This window comes from Numida meleagris, chromosome 5 (genome assembly GCF_002078875.1).
Source record: "Numida meleagris isolate 19003 breed g44 Domestic line chromosome 5, NumMel1.0, whole genome shotgun sequence".
Classification (NCBI taxonomy): domain Eukaryota; kingdom Metazoa; phylum Chordata; class Aves; order Galliformes; family Numididae; genus Numida; species Numida meleagris.
In genome coordinates this window covers 60,621,533-60,642,702 of record NC_034413.1, presented here as the reverse complement: position 1 = coordinate 60,642,702, position 21,170 = coordinate 60,621,533, and the positions used below count along the sequence as shown (strand labels likewise).

The following is a 21,170-nucleotide window of genomic DNA, read 5'->3' as shown; positions in this document are numbered from 1 at the left end:
CCCGCGTAGCTCCGCCCCTCTCGCCGTGCGTCACCGAGCAGCGTAAGCGCGGATTGGGCGTTGCGGCGCGCCTCCAGGAGGCCGCCCTGTAGGTTTCCACGAGCTGGGGGAGCGTTGGAGGCGCCGCCGGCACGCGGATATGCAAATGACCCCCTCCTCCTTCAGGGCAGCGCTCTGGTTGGTGGAGAGCGGCCGCGACCACACGGCCGGGAAGGGAGGGGGTCGGGGGGGCGGGATCGGTCGCCCCCAGTCACCCCCCGTCACCCCCCGTCACCCCTCGCCCCCCGTGGGGCGCCGCTGTGCTTGGGCCCTGCCCCGCGCCCCGGGGCTGAGGGGATTGCCGGAGCTCCCGAGGTCTGTAGCCGTAGGCCTCGGGAGGCGGCGGGAGGCTTCCTTCGCGTTTGTTTCCGTCCTAGTGGGAGAGCGCGTGCTTCCAGCTGACGGCGCGGGAGCTGGGCCCCGAGGACCCCCCGCTGAAGTGCGCGGGCCCGTATGGTGCTGAGGGCCGCCCCTGCCCCATGGCCGCGGGCCCGGCGGCGGACCCCCGGGTGCTGGCCCTGGCTGCGCGGGTCGCTGAGAGCAGCGAGCGGGACGTGCCGGGGCTGCTACTGAAGTTAAAGGGTAATCTGTTCCGCTTGTAAAGTCAAAAGGATAAGTGGGGAGGTGTGGGCGGCCCGTCCGCCTCCCTGGGTTCAGCAGGTTGGTTGGAATGGCGGTGGCAGGGCTGGCAGTTCTGCGAAGGCGACGGCGTGGCTGTTCTGACAGCGTTTAGCTTCTGAAGGTAAAGGGAGGAAGTGCAAAGAGTCAGCTCCCCGCTGGCACTGTGTGTAGGCCGGTGCTGCTCCGAGCCTCATTTCTCCCTCAGGCGGCGGGGCTGTGACCGCCAGCAGGAGCTCTGTCAGCCTTCGCCCGGGAGCTCAGTCCCAGCTCGGTGCGGCTCTCCTTGCTGCCGTGCCTTTGCCGCAGCCACTCCTCGTGGGAAAGGCAAGAACAAGCTGGGCCCTGTTCTAAATCGGGATGTAATTATAAGGGAGCCATACGTCTGGCAGTGCCTGTGGCTTTCTCTGGCCTAGGACGTTCCTGCCAGTGGGCTACATCCCAGATAACATTTGTTTTGCAACTAAATGTGCAATGAGAAAATGGAAAGCTAAATTCAGCTATCCTCCCGACTGTCATACAGTCCAGCAAGCAGGCTGTAGGTGCGTGCGTGAAAAATGCTGATAAAATATTTTGTTGTTAGGACTTTTAGAATTACCTCCATCCTGGCTCTGTGTATATGTATTCCTCTTACATTTGGGAAAAAAAATGCAAATAGTACAGCAGAATCTTATGCTTCCCTTCACTTCCCATCTTCCTATGCTTCCCCTCTCTCCTGCTTTCTTCCCACAGAAATTTTAAGTAGTGCTTCCTTGGGACATCAGGGGTCCAAGAAAATTAAGCAAGACATATACTTTTATGATCTGATTCACTACTGCATGCTGGTCCTTAGACAAGATTGCTCTCGGCTGCACGGAGGCTGGGCTACTGCTGCCCAGCTTGCAGAGATAATAAGGTAAAAAAAAAAGTGCCAAGAAGTTTTCTTCTTGTTTTGTTTGTGGCTTTTCATCTTGCTCTCTTTCTTTTGAAGCTATAATACGTTGGCTGCCATCCAGAACAAGGCTTGTTGTTCAGGAAAGGCCAGGGTTAAAGTGCAGGGAGCAGTCAAGAGCAGAGGGATCAGGCATAGCCTAATTGGCTCTGTTTAATTCATCCTCATTGTGTTTCATTGAACGGGGTAAACTGTTTGGTGGGAACAGTTTTTGTGTTGGGTTTACCTTTTTTGTGTGATTAGTACTCATCTGTGTCACAGTTTTTATCAAGTAATTACTAATTTTTAATTGCAGTTATTAAAAAAAAAAGATCCATTTAGATTTCTTTTCCAAAAATTTCAGCTTGATTGACTTTCAGCTTGGCTTGGCTCCATATAAATATCTATTTACATTTTAAATGTAACAGAGGACATTATTCTTACAGACTGGATAGCTTGATGTACTGGTGTTGAGAGAATGGCATAATGAAGTTTAATTCCTAGCTAGTAAATAAGCCAACTTAAAACTCAAATCCCAATGATCCAATCTCAATTTTTGATGTCAGGAAAAATAATGAGTTATAAATATTCCCCAAGTTGTACTTGATTTTGGCTTAACTAGAGAGCAAAATTCTAAGGCATGAAGCAATTAGGCAACCATCTCTTATTTATGTCATATCTGCAAAATGAATTTTTAATGCAGGGAATTTCACTAAGAGATGCAAGATTTATCACCGGGGTTGCATGATATTTAAATCAACTCTTATAAGCTGTTTTGGTTTGCAGAGAAAACTGAGATTTATTTTGGTTGTAAAAATGTCCTTTTGCAACTAGATGAATCTGAGCTTCATGCTTAGAATGTGCTTTCACAGGGCTTAGGTAAGCAAAGCTGTACACGTACGTGTTCACAGAAAGCTAACAAAGATTAGATAAGATGTCAGGAAGCAAAATTTGTAAGAAGTTAGAAAGACATTTTAGTTACACTCGCATCGGTGTGGAATACAGGCTTGAAAAAATTCCCAGTTGTAAAAATTGCAGTTCCTTGTAAGTGGCCTTTCAGAAATGGCCGACGTGTTTGTGGTGAGTAAAGTGAGAAAACTGAGATCTGAAGAACTGATTTGTAGCCCACGTGTATTCCTCAATTAGAGGAAAGCTGTAGGCAGATTCACAGAATTTTTTGTGGTAAGGTGATAGCTTTTTGGTGTACTTTTTTGTCATGTGATCTGCACCAACTTCATCGTACTTTCTTTTCCCTTATCAGGTCTCTGTGTACCTTTGTTTCTTTTCCTTATGACCATCAGAGCCCTTCCCTTCCTAACATATGGAACAAGTCTGAACAGAACCCACGAAGATAAAGGCAGAAGTGCCTTGGATATGTTTTAAACTGAGGCGTTCTCTAAGAAGTGGCATTATACTTGCTGTCTCCAGCCTGCCAGTGATTACTGTTCCTTCTGAGGCAGCTATCATGGAGCTGGTCACAGCAGTTAACTGTTGTTCAGTGTGGAATTGTCCCATTTCAGTGAAGCATTTCTTCTCTGATGATATGACATTCATTCAAAACTGTTCAAACAGGCCCTCGACTATTCAGGTTGACTTCTTTTTTTTCCCGTTTCAGTCATTGTTGTGTAGGACTAGAGGTGAAAGAGGATCCTGAGGAATTTTACAAGAAATTTCTTCCTTCAGCTGTAGACAACCTGCTGTTTTTGGGAAGACGCCTCCAAGTGCGATTTATCCGAGCAATCAAGGTATTTAAATTTCATAATCAAAAGAGCAGAGAATCTCTGTAAACTTTCTGAACGCATATATTGTATAAGTAAGGTATTATTTTAGGGATGCTGTATTATGAAAAATTATTTTCCAGAAATAAAAATAATTTTTCTTTCTGTAGCTTTGAAACTGAAGTCTGTCCTCTTGGAGTGTTCAGTCCATTACACGTGCCAAAACAAGTTTGTTACCATAGATTGAGAATTTCCTTACTGCTTTTCAGAAATTTTAGAGGATTTTAGGGAGGATGCAATTATATGTAAGACAGAAGAATTAGAGCAGTAAGATAGAAAAAAAAAAAAGCTTTAAAAAACAGCATCCCAGTCACGGTAATGTCTTTTAAAGTCGGCGTGTAATTAGCTCAGTCTTTGTAACTGCTTTATTCTCACTGCTTTATTCAGTTTTACAAAAAAAAGAAAGTATGGTTTAGGAAGACTTAAGACTTTAGGTCAGATAGGTCCGAGTTTGTTTTGACACAGAACTTCTAAAGTGAAAATGGCAAAAAATTCCCCAAATGCCCACTGCCTCTGAACCAGCATGTTGGGAACCCTAAAGGCAGGCTTTGTGTTTTAGCAGAAGAGAATGTTTTCTCACATTGCTGTCCTTTGTGGAGAGGAAGGGTTTTGCCCAGTTATATTCCCTTATGCTTTTGAAGCATTCTGACTGACGGAACCAGCAAAAAAAAAAATAATGATAATTTAAATAACCAACCCACTGGATTCTGATAGTTTCATTTATTATTCCTGTTTCTCCTTTGTATCTCATTTCTTGTCTCACTAACAGTTTCATTTATTATTCCTGTTTCTCCTTTGTATCTCATTTCTTGTCTCACTGACTTCTTGCACTTATGCAAAGTTTCCCTACAGTGTCTTGTTCTGGACAGTACATACGTAATCACTTCTCAGAAAGAATCAGTAGAGTGACGTGTTTTCTGTTTGTTCAATACTTTAGAAGTGCATGTAGTGCTTAAGAAGCAAGCTTCCTGAACGACATCCCAGGAGACTCCAGTCTTATCTGCAATATGTAATTTCCCCTGCACTTTCTTATTATGTCTCAGCCTGCATGCTACTTGAGTCATGCTTGTGGGCAAAGATTACTTCTGAATGCAAATGCAGTCTGCGTTATAGTTAGTATTTTGGCTTTTAAATCTTGTCTCAGGGGTGACTGGGCACCCAGATTTGATGCTTGCTCACTGGAACCTCAAAAATCCCACTCTGCTGGTAGTTTATTCTGTCCTCACTCACTTTCTGTACAAGTTTTTGAAGTAAAGGGAAGTACTAAAATAGTTTTCGGAAACTGACTTATTGCCAAACACACCAAAGATAGTGTTATGCCTTAACTTCCTACTGCTATTTTGTCTCTCTCGTTCAGTAAGTACCAAATACATAGTTAAACCATGACTAATAGCTGGAACTTAGTGCCCAGATCTAGGAAGTGACTTTCCAGAGTTTCACTGGTGGAGGCTCAATAATATGGGAGATAGCAGACTAAGTGCTTTAAAATAACATTTGTCACCAAATCACTTTGCTATCCACTCATGTAGACTTTTGATCTCCAGTGGCCTGTGGATTGTACCTGGATTACAAACTCCAAATTGTGTGTGTGTTTACATTAAAGCTTGGATTCTTCCTGGCCGTTGTGTCCAGTGCAGTGTTACCACAAGCAAGCATGTCTATTCTGTTTTGGTAAACTGATCAAACTGCAGCTCTAACAGAGGTTTGGTATTTGCTGCCAGACCAACTAGGAAGTGCTTCTGAAGCCTCACCGTGACAGTTCACAGGAACCTTGTCAATTGTTAAGTGTATCTTTGCCTGGTTTGTACCCATTGTTTCTGTGCTATAGTCTTAAATAACGTATTTACTACTTTGTGAATCAAATCTGGGATTCATTTGTATTAACCTGTCATTTATCTTCTTAGCCCTCCCATACTATCCTCTACTTTTAAGGATTCAACAAGCCTTTTCTCTCCCTGTAACAAAGATTTCAGGAGTAGATGCTTTATTCTAGCATGTTTAGATTTTGTTGATTGATCTCTGGCCTTGCAAGTTGTTTTGCCTGGTTCCCATGGTTTGACCAACCTACTTTGTGCAGTTGGTATAGTTGGTTTCCAAATAGCTGATGTATACAAGACTTCCTGCTGTATCATGATGTAGTAGGAAGATACATACGCATGTTTTTTTTTTTACTTCTCTCTTGTTTAGGATGAAGAAAAACAAGATTTTTTACGCTATTTCCAAACAGTAACTGATGCCATCTGCTGGCTGTTTGGTGGGCACATTCAGCTAACAGAGTGTGGTAAGGGAAAACTAACGCAGAAAACACTTGAGTATTTGTTCAGAGCAAATAAAGGTGTCAAGAGACAGTCGTAAGCCAATCTCCACCTAGTTTTCTAATTTGTTGTAGATGTTAAAGCAGTCTATTAAAGTATTCCATTCTACAGGAACAGCAGTATTTAGATTGTAAAAGATCCAGTAAAGGAAAATACTGGAATTGTATTTCTAGTCTTTTAGAAACAAACAGTAAAAGCGTTTTCCTGAAATTTCCCTGTGTAATGTAGTACCTTTAAAAAAGCAGGTATTTATTTAGTGAGAAGGTACTTCAGAACTTCTCACTTGTCTGTGATTAATATATGCAGAAATTTGACAGAAGTACATTGAAAGACATGAAGCAGGGGACAAACTGAAAATGGGTTTTTCAATTTGTTGCCACGCCATAATTTGTTACAAGAATCTAACAAACTTTACTAGCACTTTTGACCAAAATAAAGTTTAAATTAAGCCAGTGTTGAGCATGTTGATGTTTAGTTCACAATGAAAAGCAGAATTTGCTTTTGCTTCTAACAGAAAACAGTACATTAAAGATTATGAGATACATAGCTAAAAATACAAATGGACAGAAAACTTTCTATGTATGTAGACTGGAACTGGAATAAAAAAAAAGAGATGGTGCTTCAGTGACATCAGTGGACTTGCATTAAACAAAGCTGGTTTAACAAACTGCTAAGGTCAAAGTGCTTATCTTCTCTGGATATTGTTGCCCCAGTGATAAAATTCCACTGGTGTAATGAGAAACTGGTGCTAGTGTAACATAAGAGGTTTTAAAGCTTTTGTTATATCTCAGTTCCAGTGCCTAAAGGATATCCGAGGGCAGAAAAGCAGAGCTCAGCATGTTTGTTGGTTTTTTTTTTATGTTGAAATAGTTTACTTATTCCAGTAAGCTTCAGTGTAAGAACTATAAAAGATGACGTTTGTTCCAGAAACAGTGTCTGGTTTTACTTGCTATGACTTATGTTTCATGATGAAGCTTATTTGTTTTATAGTATTTTAAAGCCTGTGATTCTTACTGTGTGATTTCTTGTTGGTTGGTTTGTTTTTCTTGCAGTGCTGCAAAATGATCACTTCCTGCAGCTGCTAATAACAGACAACGTTGAAACAGCAGTTATAATGATGTCGGTTTTACACAGCATTTTGGGGGTCAATAGGTTAGTTGTTCTTATGTCACTGATTTTCCCGAATTTTAAATTTCAAACTCTATTCATTACTGCTTTGTAAAGTAGAACTTTTCATATACAAGAGCCCTAGTGTGTTTTTTTTTTCCTAGTCTTTGCTGCAGAAATAGGAAGATCAGATATTTTGTTTATCCCATTGTTAAAATGAGGGAATGGGAATTGGTTGAAATGGTAGCACTGCTTCTGCCACCGAGTCAAAGGCAGTGAGAAATGAGTTAGCAACATTTGTTTTCTCTGTTTAACTGGAATAAACATGGGAGTATCAACTCATTGCAGGAGAAAAAGGAGCGTAAAAGAAAAATGACTCTTCAGTTCCATTTCCTTGCGCCCTGGATCAGATTGCTGGTCCAGTTAGTTGAGTATGCTGGCTTGCTGAATACCTGAGGACATCTATAATAGGAATTCAGTGTTAAAAACCTGACAGTTTGTAACTAACTCTTTGTTTCTCCTCCCCTCCCCCCCCCCCTTTTTATATATAAAGTTCTGTCTTGCTTCAGGTTGATGAAGAGATCCTGCACTCTGTATTGGATGAACTTGTTTATAAGCTTTCATCTTCCACCAATCCTGTCATAGGAAACGCTGCTACGAAACTGCTGTTGCTGATGGGAAAATGTTGCAAGCAGCTCCTGAAGTTACTGGCAACTCACTACAAAGGTTTGTGAATGTGCGGAACCAATCACTCAGCCTCCTTGCATCCACGATAAAAATACAAAGGTGGAGTTTAGCCAGTGCTGTCTTGGTTCAGTAACGATGTAGTACAGATGGAAACTGCAGTGCTGTTTTCTTTTCCTTCTCCTCTGTTCATTTATTGTTGTAATTTAAGGTGCTGCCCCTCTTAGATTTATCTGCTTCTGTGTATTGAAAGCTCTGCATGTGGCAGCTTGTCTCTTCTAGCTGTAGTTTGTCACTTCTAACTGGATGGGCTTTACTTCTCTCTGTGTGATGTTCTCCATTTTTTTTTTTGTTTCCTGTGAAGGCTGGATATTGAGAGGTCCTAGGAATGGGGCATCTATACTGCCTCACGAAGAGCTGTATGTCAAATGCCTGCTAGTGTGCTAAACCTCACTACTCCAGAAGTGTGAAAGTTTTACTTAAAGTCAACTTCTGACCCTGGTCATTATGAGTCTGATTATCTGATAAATGCTGTACTGTTACTGAGGAGCTGACTGTCTTTTGATGTCCAAGTGATTAGAATGAACTCTTTCCAAGAATTCATGCCAGTAGTTAATCGTTTTATCTTGATGCCTTTAGATGAGGAAACTGAGCATGCATATAATTTGTTCTATGCTCTTCGTTATTTAACGTGGTATCCCATTTAATGTTTCTGTCTCCAGCCTAGCAGGGACCCTTTTGACCTAGGCTGCCATGTCCATGGAGACTTAAGAAAGAGAATTTGATGTTTGCCAGGTCTTTTATGTTCTGGTTATTACTGGTGATCAAAGCTACTTTTATGAAGTCTCTGTCCTTTTAGGAGAAGAGCAATAAGAATTGGATATGCTGGACAAAAAGGTGCAGTTCTCTTTTTTACAATTTTGCAGACTACGTGGTAGGTAGTACCAGCCAGATAAATTTCTGCATTTAACAATCAGCTTTCCCACGTTATTGCCTATAGAATTGAGGGGGCTTCCTTGCAGTGTGAAACAGACATGCCCAAGGCTGATGTAATATTGTGGCTTCTTGTGAAGCTGCTGTGATATTCTGGTCATCCCAGCAGTAGAATGCTGGCTTCTCTAAAAAGGTGTAAATCTCCGTCAAAGAATTATGCTTTAGAGGTTATAGTTTATTTTGTTCAATATCAACAAAATGCCCCATGCATTCAGAAACTCTCGATCTTTCTGTATATGTTTACTGCTTCTGTTAAGAAAAAAAATCTTTTCTGTTAGAGTCCTCGTGTTAACTTTCATTGAGGCTTTGAAATCTTTTAGATAGTTTGAGGAACAGCAGCAACAGTGAGCACTGCAGCATTTCCACTGCCTGGCCATCTCATTGGGGTAACTTGGCTACATGGTGCTTCAGAGCTGTTGCCAGTATGAGGTACTTCAGTGTAAGATTTCTGTCAGTAGAGGCAACCTGCTGGAAACGAGGAAATCCCCCAAACCTCCCATCTCCAAGACTAGCTTGGTCTTTACTACAGGATTGCAGGAGGGCCTGTTTTTTTTATGTGCATGGGTTGGCACATCTGAGAGGCACGCCTGTACAACGTGCCAGTAGTGGAAATTGCACGTGGCTGTGTAGTCTGTACAGAAATTGAGAAACGAGTTATGTCAGACCTGCAGGACTTCCGTGAGGGAACTGCTTTGTGTAACCAGGCTACGTGAATATGTTCATAGCCGATGATCTGAAGATAGAAGTTATTTAAATCTGCAGTTCTTCAGGAGGCCGTCCAATTACATGTCTATTGCCTGTCTTCCTTCCTTTTCCCTCCAGCTCTCTGAAGCACTCTGTAGCTCTGGGATTTGTCTGGTAGAGATCTAAAGAAACACATGTAACTGTGTATTATGTGTTCTTCTATGTGCAGCACAGGGAGTGTGCGTGTTGTGGGGGAGCACAAGGGTACTTTTCCCTACTATGTAACTAAAAAGCTGTTTTGTGCCAGAGATTGGACACTTGGGTAGCCACAGTGAGATTATGCTGTACAAATAAGGCAGCAAAGAATTCCATTAATAACTAAATAGATTTTATTATGAAAAATATGAAAGTGGTGCTAATAAAACCTAGCACTTACATAGTGCTTGCCATTCTTTTAGTACTTTACAATGCTATACTGATAAGACATTGGAAATACCTTGCTAATTTAACTGCCAGTTACATAGACGCGATAATGACTTGTCCATACAAAACTATAGTATTTTTCTATGATGATTTCAGATAGTCAGTGATAATATGAAAACTCAAAGATGAGGGATCTCGTTCAGCTTCAGTCTAGTCTTCCTTTACACTTAGAATCAGATTTGATTTTTCTATTTGAAAATTGTTTAAAACTGTGGAAAGAAAAATTTGCCTTTGCAGTATTGCATGGTTCTTCTCTCTTTCTTAGGATTAAATGTGCTTTTAAGTAAACAGTGGACTGGCAAAGGATTTGACAGGGATCTCAGTCAACTTTTGGACTTGCTATGCTTGGAAAAATCCAATGGAAAAGGGGAAATGCAGGTGCTGAATTTTAATGAGACTTTCCAATATGAATTTGTAGTTATGTGTGATTTATATATATATAAATGCATTTACTATATTACTTTGTCCAAGATTTTCAATGCCTGTGCTACTTTTTTCACTGTATCAGTGGATTTTTTTAATTTCCAATTCACTCTATTTTTTTTCTCTTTCATTTTTACGATCTCAAGAAATTCCAGTTATTGAGGAATGGACACTGGGAATGGCTTGAGAAATTGACTTTGCCTAGTCACGATGCAGTGTGAATTTTTATGCAATCATAGGGGAAAAGATAATTTTTGTTAACTGTAAAAGAAAAATAATTGTGTCTTCTTGTCTCACATCAGTGTTATAAATTTAGATTCCTGAATTCTTGGGAGCATTCAGGTAGAATTAAGAGTCATACAGGGAAAATGTTTAGTGAGAGCATTGCCTGGGCTGTGTTTCCAATCAAAGAGCAAGTGTGTGTTTTATGAGCTTACTGAAATTTTATATGCAGGGTTTTCAGAGAGAGTGCTTCAAAGGAGTTGTGTTTGCAGAGACCTGCTTTCACCTTAAGCACAGCAGGGAGTTCTGTGTGTTTTCTTCTCCCTGGAAAAAACACCATTTAAGAATATAATTTTTTTCTTTCATATTTGTTGCAACTTCTGATTGTACTGGAAATGTAAATATTTCCTACAGTTACTTCTCCAGACTTGTCTTTCCATTCTTTCTAGTGAAGGTATTTTGACTGAATTGGCACTTGAAATATCAAGTGCTTCAGATACTTTTAATTTAAAAATTCATAATAGCAGTTATGTGGCTAATAAATACTTGTGCTGTGGATTCATTTGTTTACCAAAGGCAGCGTTGATCCAAATGATCAGATTAGCTGCCTTTGGAGCCAACACGAGTTGTGTGATAATAATTGTCTAAGACCTTAACTGCCCCCCACTGTTATAAATACTGTGCATTTCAGCACATTGGAAAACTGATGAGGTTTGACCAAATGCTGAGATTGTTCCAAAGATGCAAACAATAATAATGTGTTTTTATATGCAGAGAAAATATTCTGCTAACTATTTTATACATTTCAGAGACAGCATCAAGCAGCTTGTATAATACAGGCAACATGGAAGGGGTTTCAGACAAGAAGAAGGCTGAAAAAGCTGCCTCAAGCAGTGACAACTTTGCAGAGAAACTTCAGGTAAACAGTATTGCTTTGTAAAAAGCACTAGAGAATAGTGTGATAAGATTTGTTTGTGTTTGGTTTGGTTTTTCTCACATCACAGAATCTCAGGAAAAATTGAGGGCGTATAATGCAATTCCATGCTAAATTCAGGGCCAACCTTAAAACAGGACCTGGCTGCTCAGGGCTGTATGCAGTTGTGGAGGTCTCCAAGGATGCAGACCCACCATCTCACTCAGTCCCTGGCCTGGTGCTGCGTGATTCATGTTCCATTAGAATTCTTCCATTAGAGTAGTGGGAATGTTCCTTATCACAGCTCTTTACCACTAACTCTTGTCCTTCTTCTGCACACTTGTAAGAATCTGGGTGTATCTTCTCTATAGACAGTGAAAGACAGAGATTAGATTCCCCTTCCTTTAGGCTGAACTTATACCATATGCTCTGTACCATTCTCCCTCCAGTTAGTCAATATCTGTCTTCTGCGGGGTGACCCAGTAAAGTATGGACAGTATTACAGGTGTCCCCTCTGGAGTGCATGCGTAAAGCTGTGTAAATAATTTTCTTTGACCTGTTGTCTCTGCTTTTGCAAGTGCAGCACACTATGCAGCTAGTCTTTGTTACTGCAAGGGCGCACTGCTGGCTTGCGTTCAGCTTGTAATCCACCAGGATCCCCAGGTTCTTTTCAGTGACACTGCTGTCCAGGTAATCAGGGCCCAACCTGTATGATTCATGAGGTGTAGGACTTCCCATTTGAATTTAATGTGGTTTCTGCTGACCCATTTTCTGTGTCTGTGGAGTTTCCTTTGAGTGTCAGCCCTGCCCTGTAGTGCTTGGGAGACTGATGACAGCCTTCCTAAAGTCCAAGTAAATGACACTCAGTGCTCTCTCCTCATCCACAGAGCCAGTCATCACAGAAGGCCATCAGGCTGGTCATACGTGATTTGTCTGTGATGAACCTTAGGTGGCCGTTCCCATTGCTTCCTGTCCTTGGAAATGTGTAGCTTTCCCAAGGATTTGTTCTGTGTCATAGGGAGTGTTCTTGGGTTGACCCAGAGGTCCTCCATCTGAAAGATGCCTTTTTCCTGTCAGCTGTATTTTGTCAAACACAGAAGTAATGTAATGCCAATATGAGCTATTTCACTGCAGATTCTTTTAGCAAAAACATCCAAACAATGTGCTTTTCCAGCAGTACCAAATTGCCACTTGTGGTGCCAAAAGCTCCAACTGTCCCTTTCCCAGCTGCCAAAATTCTTCTCCGTGAAAAAAACCTCTTAGTTCTGTGATGCCTCAGTGTAAAAATGTACAGCATATGGAAAACTGAAAGTGTGGGACACTGTAGCATTGGATTGCACTAAACAGCATTAGAAGATGATGTACTAGTGGCAGAACAGTTAACTCCTTCACAGTTAACTCTTTAAAAATTCCACCATGAAGTAAACATGTCCTGAAGTCCTGATGGGATCAGGTGTAGCAGAAGGGAGAGGGTGGCCAGGCTACTGGCAATCAGCCAGCTGCTTAACTTTCTTGTGCCATTTTCTCAGTAGTGCAAGCATTAGCACATGCATCATAAATAAGCAGTTCCTGAATCATTTAAATTGACTTTTGAATGTGTTTGTTTAACTTTGAGAAGAATAGAAATGTGTTAATATTTTTAGTCATTTATTCATGGCAGTCCCAGTGTACTCAGTACAATACAGAGGCTGTACAGCTCCAGTGGTGGTTTTTTTTCTATCTAGGTCAAAGCTGCACTTAGAGTTATGCTGAAAAATCAAAATAATGTTTGGAATACTGTGAGCATTATTTTAGAAAAGCTTTCAAGTGGCCTTTTGAATTTTTAGCAGTCAGGGTTTGGTTTTATTCATGGATTTATTTTAGGACAAGTGTGGTTAAATACTATTGAGGCTGAAACTCCAAATCTGGCTCACCTGCAGCTGCAGTGGAAGATCTTGAACTCTACAAGTTACAAACTTCTGAAACTCTCTGGTTTCACAAATGTCTCCTCAGTGAATATTAAAGCCTGCAGTCTCTCCATGAAGTCAGTTCACTTTTATGCAACTAATCGTAGAACTGTTAAAATGGCAATAATTTGTATTAATCATGTGTATGTGTGTGTGTGAATGTATATGTGCATGTAGATGATCAGAGGAGGTTAATCCATGCTATGAACTGCTGAAGAAAGCTTGGATCTTCGTGTGTGTTGTACTTCTGTTCAGAGATATTTCCTGGTTAGTGTGGTCTTGTACAAACAAATGTGGCTTATCATTAGGAGAAACGGAGAATGAAGAAGAATGTGTGTTTTACAGTCTACTTGGGAAGTAAACGTTCACATACTTGACTAATACTACTGGTAGCTTCACAGATCTGAGGAGTTCAGAAAACATTCTTGTCGTTTTCCACCTAGTGGAGCTCATAAACGTTTCTAGGGAAAAGTGTTGATAGTTTTATTAGGAAAATGTCATCAAAAGTCCTGTTTCATCCTGTGACATCATTCAGCTTAGAAGTATAGTATGTGCCTTCTTGTATTAAAAATGCAAAATTTAGGGCTCTCATTTACAGAAAAGTGTGGGCTGAAAACCTTGAGCCCATTCTGATGTTATTGTATATATTGTGATTTGTCTCTGTAGGTGGATGTGTGGGCACACTTAGAGTCTGCGTTGCTGTCATAAGAGGATTATGGTCTCTTAGATGATGGTGTTTATCAGTTCAAGCCAGATCTTTAAATCCAGAACATAATAGCTTCCATCCTATCTTTCCCCATTAAGTTACAGGGACTGAGGAGAAACTATAGTTGATGGAAAAACTTATGATTAATTTTATGCTAGAGATGAGGAAGCACACTGTTATCTCAGTGGTACTGTGGGTCTAGAGGTATGTGATGTGCAGTGATACCAAAACTTCTGGGCACTGGTACTAGCCTACTGCCTTTTTCTCCCCTCCTCCTCATCCTTTATGCTTACACTCTATTTGTTCCTTTTCCCAGTGCCCCTTTTTATTGTCCCTATTAAAGTGCTAGAGGAGAGCAGAACTCCCAGCTGTGGGTCCAGTGGAGGAACTCAGGCCCTGAGCAGGCTAGTGATCTTACTGCAATAGGAAAAGGAGTTCCACCCTTACCTCATCGTGGGGGGAGCTCTTAATCTTGAGTGTTAAGCTGCTAATGAGGTTGTCAGGTCTGCTGGGACAAGAGAGGGGAGAGAGGGGGAGCCCTAACTCACAGCTCCTCCAGCTTCACTGAGACCACGTCCAAGTGGTCTCAATAATTATTGGTATAGATATATGAGCATGTTTAGCATTAATGCATATTATTAGCCTAAACACTCAAGGGCCAGTTGCAGAGTTTTTAGTTGTCTGATTTGTGAAACATTTACTGGGGCGTTTCCAATGCCAAGCAGAGCAGGGCAACATCCTAACATCAAATTACAGCAGCCAGTATAGATGAAGAATTTGCTTGAAGATTCTTTTCTTAGTGTTCTGTTAACAAAATTGGTGGAGAAAATGTGTCATTGTGTATTTCCTGGAGAAAAAATCTTTCAAGATTTAAGAAGTGAACCTTAACAACCAACATTCTAATCTACTTTAGCAGCCTGTACAAAAATAACAGTAAATATAATGGAAAGCAGGTGCCATGCACACTGATGGATGCATTGGAAAAGATACATACTAGAGCAGTTATCTAGTGTTGCTTTACCTTTGCCCCAGATGATGGAAGCAAAACAGTTGTTTTAGTTCACTTTAGTTGTGAATGTCCCATGTGAAGCATTACTCTCTTTAGTGTGCTTAGAACGATATCCTACATAAAAACGTGTCTTTTGATTTGATAACAAATTGGGTTTCTGGCTCACACTGTCCTGCTCACGGGTAGTGTGGTAATTTGTTAGTTTGCAGGTAACATCTTGTCTCTTGGTGTAGTCCTGCAGCCAGCAGCTGGCTTGGCAGCTGCTGGGCCATTCAATATAGGAAGAGATTCTTTTAAGAAATGTACAATTTAAGCTAATTGTTAATGTATTTGTGTATTGTAGAGCTAAACGAGAACAGGAGCTTCAGCATTTGAAAAAACAGAAGGAAGATGAGGCCCTAAAGCTGCAAATGCAACTTCAGAGACAGAGGGCCATGAGACTCTTCCATGAAAGACAGCTGGCCTTACTGGAAATAATCCATCCCAGTATGATTTACATTAAAGTGTTTCAGAAGATTAAACTGTCTGGGTCTCTTTAAGAACATTTTCCTCAAATGTATTTCCTAATCTTGCATGTCTGTTTGCACTGTAGTCTCACCATCTCTTTTCCTCACCTGATTACCTGACCAAGAGCATGCTAATTTTTCAAGGGCTCGGTAACTACTGATTGAGTTCTGCTGCCTTCAAAATGGTACAGGAGAAAAGGAGAGCCTCTGTATATAAAGCTCTGTTGCATCTACAAGTCTTCTCTGAGAAATGGCCTGCAGCTAGTGGGCCTTTGAGGAAGGATATTTAACTGATAGTGCCCAAGCTTTTTCATATTGTCTAGTTTAAGGATTAAAAGTGTAAATTGTTGATAGATCTCAAAGCACGGTCTTATAACTGGATTTTTCTCACATTGGTAGGTCAGATGAATAAATACATGCAGGAAATGGAGGTGAAATCAGCATTAACTATCCAGAGATTTTGGCGAGGGTATAGAGCAAGAAGAAATTTTCATCAACAGAAACAATCTCTTAAGGAGTATAAAGCAGCTGTCATCATTCAGAGAGCAGTAAGTATATAAACTTTGCTCTAAAATTAGATAGGACTGAGTGCAGTATTTTGATGCCTCCCAAAAAGATTTGTTTACTTTTCTTAATGTTGATAAAGCTATAACTTATTCAAAAAATGTGCAGAGGATGATAATCTATAGCTGCAAGTTGCCTAGAGAGGTTGAACCTTGCATGAGATAGAAGTGTGATACAATCCATCTTCTAACTAAAATGTGAGCTACCACTTTGAAACCAAAGGCTGGAATTTTGCTACACCACAGATAAGTCGATCATTTATTACGAGTGTTCTAACATTATTTAGTATTCATGATGACCATTTTATGTTGCCTTTTTGATATTATAGCCAAAGTTATGTTTTAAGGAGTGCAGTGCTAAGACATTTTTCTTTCACTGATGTATTGCAAAGTGAGACAAACTCCCTGTCTATGATTCTCATATTCTCATATGTTCTTTTCAAAGGCTTGTAAGTTCTTGGAAAAGCAAAGAAGAAAGAGAGCTCTCTCTCCCTGGAAAGATCCCAAAGGACTGACTGATGAGCAGAGACTAGCTCTACAGCAGAAGGTGGATGACTACATCAAATTGCATCCGGTCTGTTTTAGTCATTTCATAATTCCCATTAATGATGCAATGTAAAATACTGTAGGGATGAGGTATGTTCATAAATTCTGATCGAGATAATCCATGTGAGGTATGCCTATATTAATCCTGCTTGTTTGAGAGCAAGGTACTTCAATATTGGGGATTTAAACTATTAATTGAATAAAAAAGGTCAAAACAAACTGTAATTGGAAAATTACATATACTTGGTAGACAGGCTGGAGAGAGCTCCAGAGGAAGCAAAATGATTAAGTTAACAATTAAGAACAGCATTTGTATTCCTTGTTTGGACATTAATCTGCCCCCAGCAGATTAATGGATCTTCATGGTAACAAACTTTTATTTTCCCCCAGGCTTCCCAAATGTCAGAAGAAATGAGTAAAGAATTACATATGCAGGCCCAGGAAAAGCTGGCACAGTTCCTGCTGAGAAGCAGGCTGGATCAGAGAGCAGCACAGCGGAGAGAGACGTTACTGGCTCAGGTCAACACTGATGTGGAGCTGCTGATGAGTACGTGACTGCTCTGGTCATAGTTTTAATTAGCATTTGGATTAAACTAATTTGGAAAGAAAATTAAAGGGAACAGTCTTATTTGAAAACTGAAATAGCCTTCTTCCTTTGCCATACGTCTGATGTTGAGATTTAGAGGCCTTATTAGAAATTATCCAAGTATTGCTCTAAATGTATGTCTGCTTTTCAAGGAGCTGCTTATTTTTCTGCTAGAAGTCTTTCTGGTGTTCTCACAACAAAAACAATGGCCCTTGTAAAAGCCATAAACATTTTTAAGGGCATCTTACTCAACCTCTTCCTCTACTGTTTTTTGTTCTATTTTCTTGTTTTCTTCAGATGAAAAGGGAAATCTTTGAGCTATGAATTTTGAGGCATGTCTTCATTTAGACTGGCTTGGCTTTACTTGAAACAGAATTCACTACTGTGCTATCTAAATTCCACATAGCTGGGATTGCGAACGAGAATAGCAAACTGCAGCCAGCAGAGAGCACCCAAGCAGGACAAAATTCAGCAAGTTACTGAATTCCATTACTTAGTCTGTCACATGATGTGCCACTGCAGCTCAGTGCTGCCTGAACAGACAAATCAGCAGCACACTTGCATTGTGCTGGGGCCCCCAGGCAGTGAATACGCAGCTCTGCTGTGCCAGAGCGGTGGAAGCACGACGCTGATATCACCCTGTGCCAGGAGAGCTGATCCAGCATCAGCAACCAGGAGCTCCTCTTAGGTCATAGTTTCATGAGAACTCAGTTTGATGGGTAACACCACTATCGCTGAATGATGTAGTCCTGCTTTCCCTCCTTCTCCCTGTTCTGTATTTACTTTTTTTGTGTTAGCCTTAATTTGGATTGCTTCTCCAATCTGGTTTATCACATAGCAATAAAATTGTAATGTCAGCAAGGGGAAATGAGTGACCTAGGACAGTAGAAGGTGAAAGAAAGAAGTGATCTTTATTTTTTTGTATAAGATACTCATAAAACTGCAGCGTAAGAAACAAAATACAGAAACCTGTTTCTCCTTGTTCTTACAGATGCTCCGCAGTTAGCAGAGACCACAGAAAAAGATCTTGCTGTCTTTATGAGTCGATCAGTCCCTGTAGCTACCAAGGCCAAAGAGTCCCACAATGCTATGCTGAAATACGCTCGCTGGCCATGGTGGAAGAAGCTTGGAGATGAGTTTGAGGAGGATGATGTCATTCCTGATGACACCCTGGATGCAGAACTTGGAAGTCTATTTATTGGTGGAAGGAAATCCTTATAGCTATTGGTGGAAGCTAATCCATTTACAGGCAGAAGAATCTGTTACTCATTCAGCCGGACTCATACCTTGCACTATGCATTCACTTGTATGTGTTTTTAAGGAAGCAAAACACTTGAATTCTAAGACAAAGCACTGAAAAAGAACATGGTTTTCTTTTACTTACCTTATTGAGAATCTTTCTGTGCATCAGCAGTAAAATCCTATTGACTGTGCTAATACAGAAAGGATTTAAATACTGTAGTTGCTAATAAGGATATTTTGTAACTGTTACAAATAGGATTTAAATAATTCAGTTGTAAATATGGATATTTTGTAACTTACTTTTAGTAACTTTGATGGTATATAACTTTGGGGTTTTCGCTTATTATTTGCATCCAGGTGCATAAAGAATTACTCCATTGTAAAAGCCTGGGCTGATGTGCTTTGAGGTGAAGATGGATTCAGAACAAATCAAGACATCAGTAAGAACTCAGGCAAGCAGGCGGCAGGCTGGGTGTTTCCTGCAGGGTAGAACAGCCAACACCGGTCAGCACAGGCAAAGCTTTGTCTGAGGAACCTCCACTTCTTGCGTAGAAACAAGTGAAAATCAAGAAGATGAAAGATTTTGTTAGACTGTATATGGTTTCCTTTAAAAGCACGCAGTTTCTTGCACAGCCAGTGCACTGCATTGTAACATGGTCGCAGTCCAAACTGTTAAATGGGATCAATAGTGTCAGCGTGGCCATCTGCACCACAGCTTCATCTTCTTCAACCATGCAGATATCATTTAATCCAGAAAGGTCTCCAGCACAATCGCTGTGACCTGGTCCCATGGTGAAAACCTATAGCCAAGGGCCAGAGGCCACTGCTGATCAATCTGCATAGAAAGAAAGGAGAGCACAAGACTGCAGTAGGTGCCTGCACTACTAATAAAGTATTTATTAGGTGAGAGACCCAGAAAGTCTTAACACTGCAGAGGAAGAAAAAGCACAGTGGTTTCTGCCAATTGTGTATGGGCAGCAATATTGCTTCGGCATGTTTGCTTTCCATCTTCTCTAGAAGGTTTTGAGTTTTAATTTCAGTGATGAATGGAAAACAAATAAATAGAAATAGTAGGCAGAAGTCCAAGGCCGTTCAGATGCAGCTGATACGTTAAAATTAATAACTGGGCAGCTGCCAGGAGGAAGAGCTGTGCTCTGGGTTAATTTTTTTAGCAGGCACTGTGATTTGGAAGGCACTGAATTGGCTCTCAGCTCCCTTCTTGGAGAGCTAACTGGTGGAAAAATCCATTATTTGCCAGGGCACTCACATGTGACTGTTGAATTACATGTTCTGCACAGCCCTGCTATTAGTTTTAGACCATGCTCATCAGAAACCAGGTGCCTTACGAACACCAGAGCTGGAGGAGCTGGGGATGAAATCTTCCCCAGCTGCTACCAAGCAGTAGTCCTGGAAAACGCCCAGTTTCCCCTGCTGAACTGCAGCAAACCACCTGTTCCCTCGCAAATACACTGCCTCTGTCCTCTGTACATGTCATTGTACCCTCTGCTGTATAGCTGCTGACCCAAACTATTTTGAGACAGCAGCCTCTGCTGTTATGTTTATTCCTAATCACCCTCATTATAACAGCTCTTTAGCACAGGGTGATGTGCACAGAGTTGCTTTGCCTAATATATTTTATGTAAAGAGATGAGGCCCCCTGGCCAGTGTTAAATACCAAGTGAATTATAGAACATCTCACCAAAAAGCCATTTATTGTAATGTTAATGACCTCTGCCACTCACTGCCATGGGAGTGAGTAATGAACTCCCCCTTTGGAATATACAATTTGCTGGATAATGGCTTTTTTTTAATTTAAGTGAATGGAGAGCTGGGTGGGAGGTGCAGCCTTGCTGGAGGAATTCAAGTTGTGGGGTTATTTATTACCAGCCCAGCAGTGCAAATTCCCCTGCCCTAATAACTAAGAATGCCTCTTCTTACTTTGTTCATCTCAATATCTCCATTTTACAGACTGAGTGAACCAAGGCAGCAAAGCAGTGAGGAAGTGCAGCCGTGTCCAAGCAGCAGACCCAGGGCTGCTGGCCCCTCTGCAGTGCCCTTTCTGACTGGGTGCTGTCCCTCCCACCACTGCGGGACTCAGAGCTGCCCAGGCTCTGCCTTGCACTCCATACTGCCCATTGTTTGCTCCCACTGCCATCTCCCAGGCATGCCCAGAGAGCCGAGATTGCCCAGAGGCATAAATGTAGCCCAGGTGGGCTGACCTAGTGGGGAATGGGGCTTAACTTGGCTGTGGCTCTTTAGGCATGAAGCACACCTACCCAGGCAGCCTGATGGCAAAGCCTAGCTTGCAGCAGGGGTGCCCTCCTCGACTTGGGGGTGGCACATGGTGGGGCAGGGACAGAGCTGGAGCTGTGAAGGCAGCAGTGCTTAGGTCATTAAATATTGATGCAGGCTAACCTGGCCTGTGGGGGTGATTTAGCTGAATTGCAGTTTTCTGTTGCTGTGATAAATCGGACCAATTTGTCATGTGGTTTCGTTTCTTCCTTTCTTTCAGTAAAGCTGTATGGGAGTGCTACTGCAACCACTTCAGCAGCACTAAGCAATCTGGAAAACAAATTCCTCTGATAGTTATGGGTAAGGGACAGCAGCTGCCAAAGGTGCCACCTGAAACTTATGGAGTAGGAAGATGGCAGCAAATGGAACAAAACCACACAGCCCTTCAGAGTAGGAGGCAAAGCAGTATCCACTGCTGGCCTCTGCAATTAATGAAAATTCCCATTTATGAAGGCAGGTCTGTGGGTTTTTTTTGTTTTTTTTTTTTTGTTTTGTTTTGTTTTGTTTTGTTTTGTTTTTTTGTTTTTCCCCAGCTTTAGCTGTAATTGGACTTTGCAAACAACATGGAGTTCATCTCTAGCATAGAGACATGCATGGGCTTGAGG

The 21,170-nt window shown here is 41.3% G+C and overlaps 1 protein-coding gene across 3 annotated transcripts; it reads left to right on the top strand.

The window, feature by feature from the left end:
* Window positions 54–20,755, top strand: IQCB1 (IQ motif containing B1). Of its 3 annotated transcripts, XM_021398492.1 has the most exons (14): window positions 54–177; window positions 417–621; window positions 1,390–1,552; window positions 3,183–3,312; window positions 5,533–5,626; window positions 6,713–6,812; window positions 7,321–7,493; window positions 9,877–9,989; window positions 11,066–11,175; window positions 15,174–15,316; window positions 15,736–15,884; window positions 16,345–16,473; window positions 16,836–16,992; window positions 18,023–20,755. In XM_021398492.1, the coding sequence occupies exons 2-14, from the start codon at window positions 519–521 to the stop codon at window positions 18,250–18,252; spliced, it is 1,794 nt and encodes a 597-aa protein (XP_021254167.1). In that variant the 5' UTR covers window positions 54–177; window positions 417–518; the 3' UTR covers window positions 18,253–20,755. The 3 variants fall into 3 exon arrangements, with proteins under 3 accessions (XP_021254167.1, XP_021254168.1, XP_021254166.1); XM_021398493.1 differs by lacking the exons at window positions 54–177; window positions 417–621 and adding an exon at window positions 630–781; XM_021398491.1 differs by lacking the exons at window positions 54–177; window positions 417–621 and having other exon boundaries at window positions 790–1,552.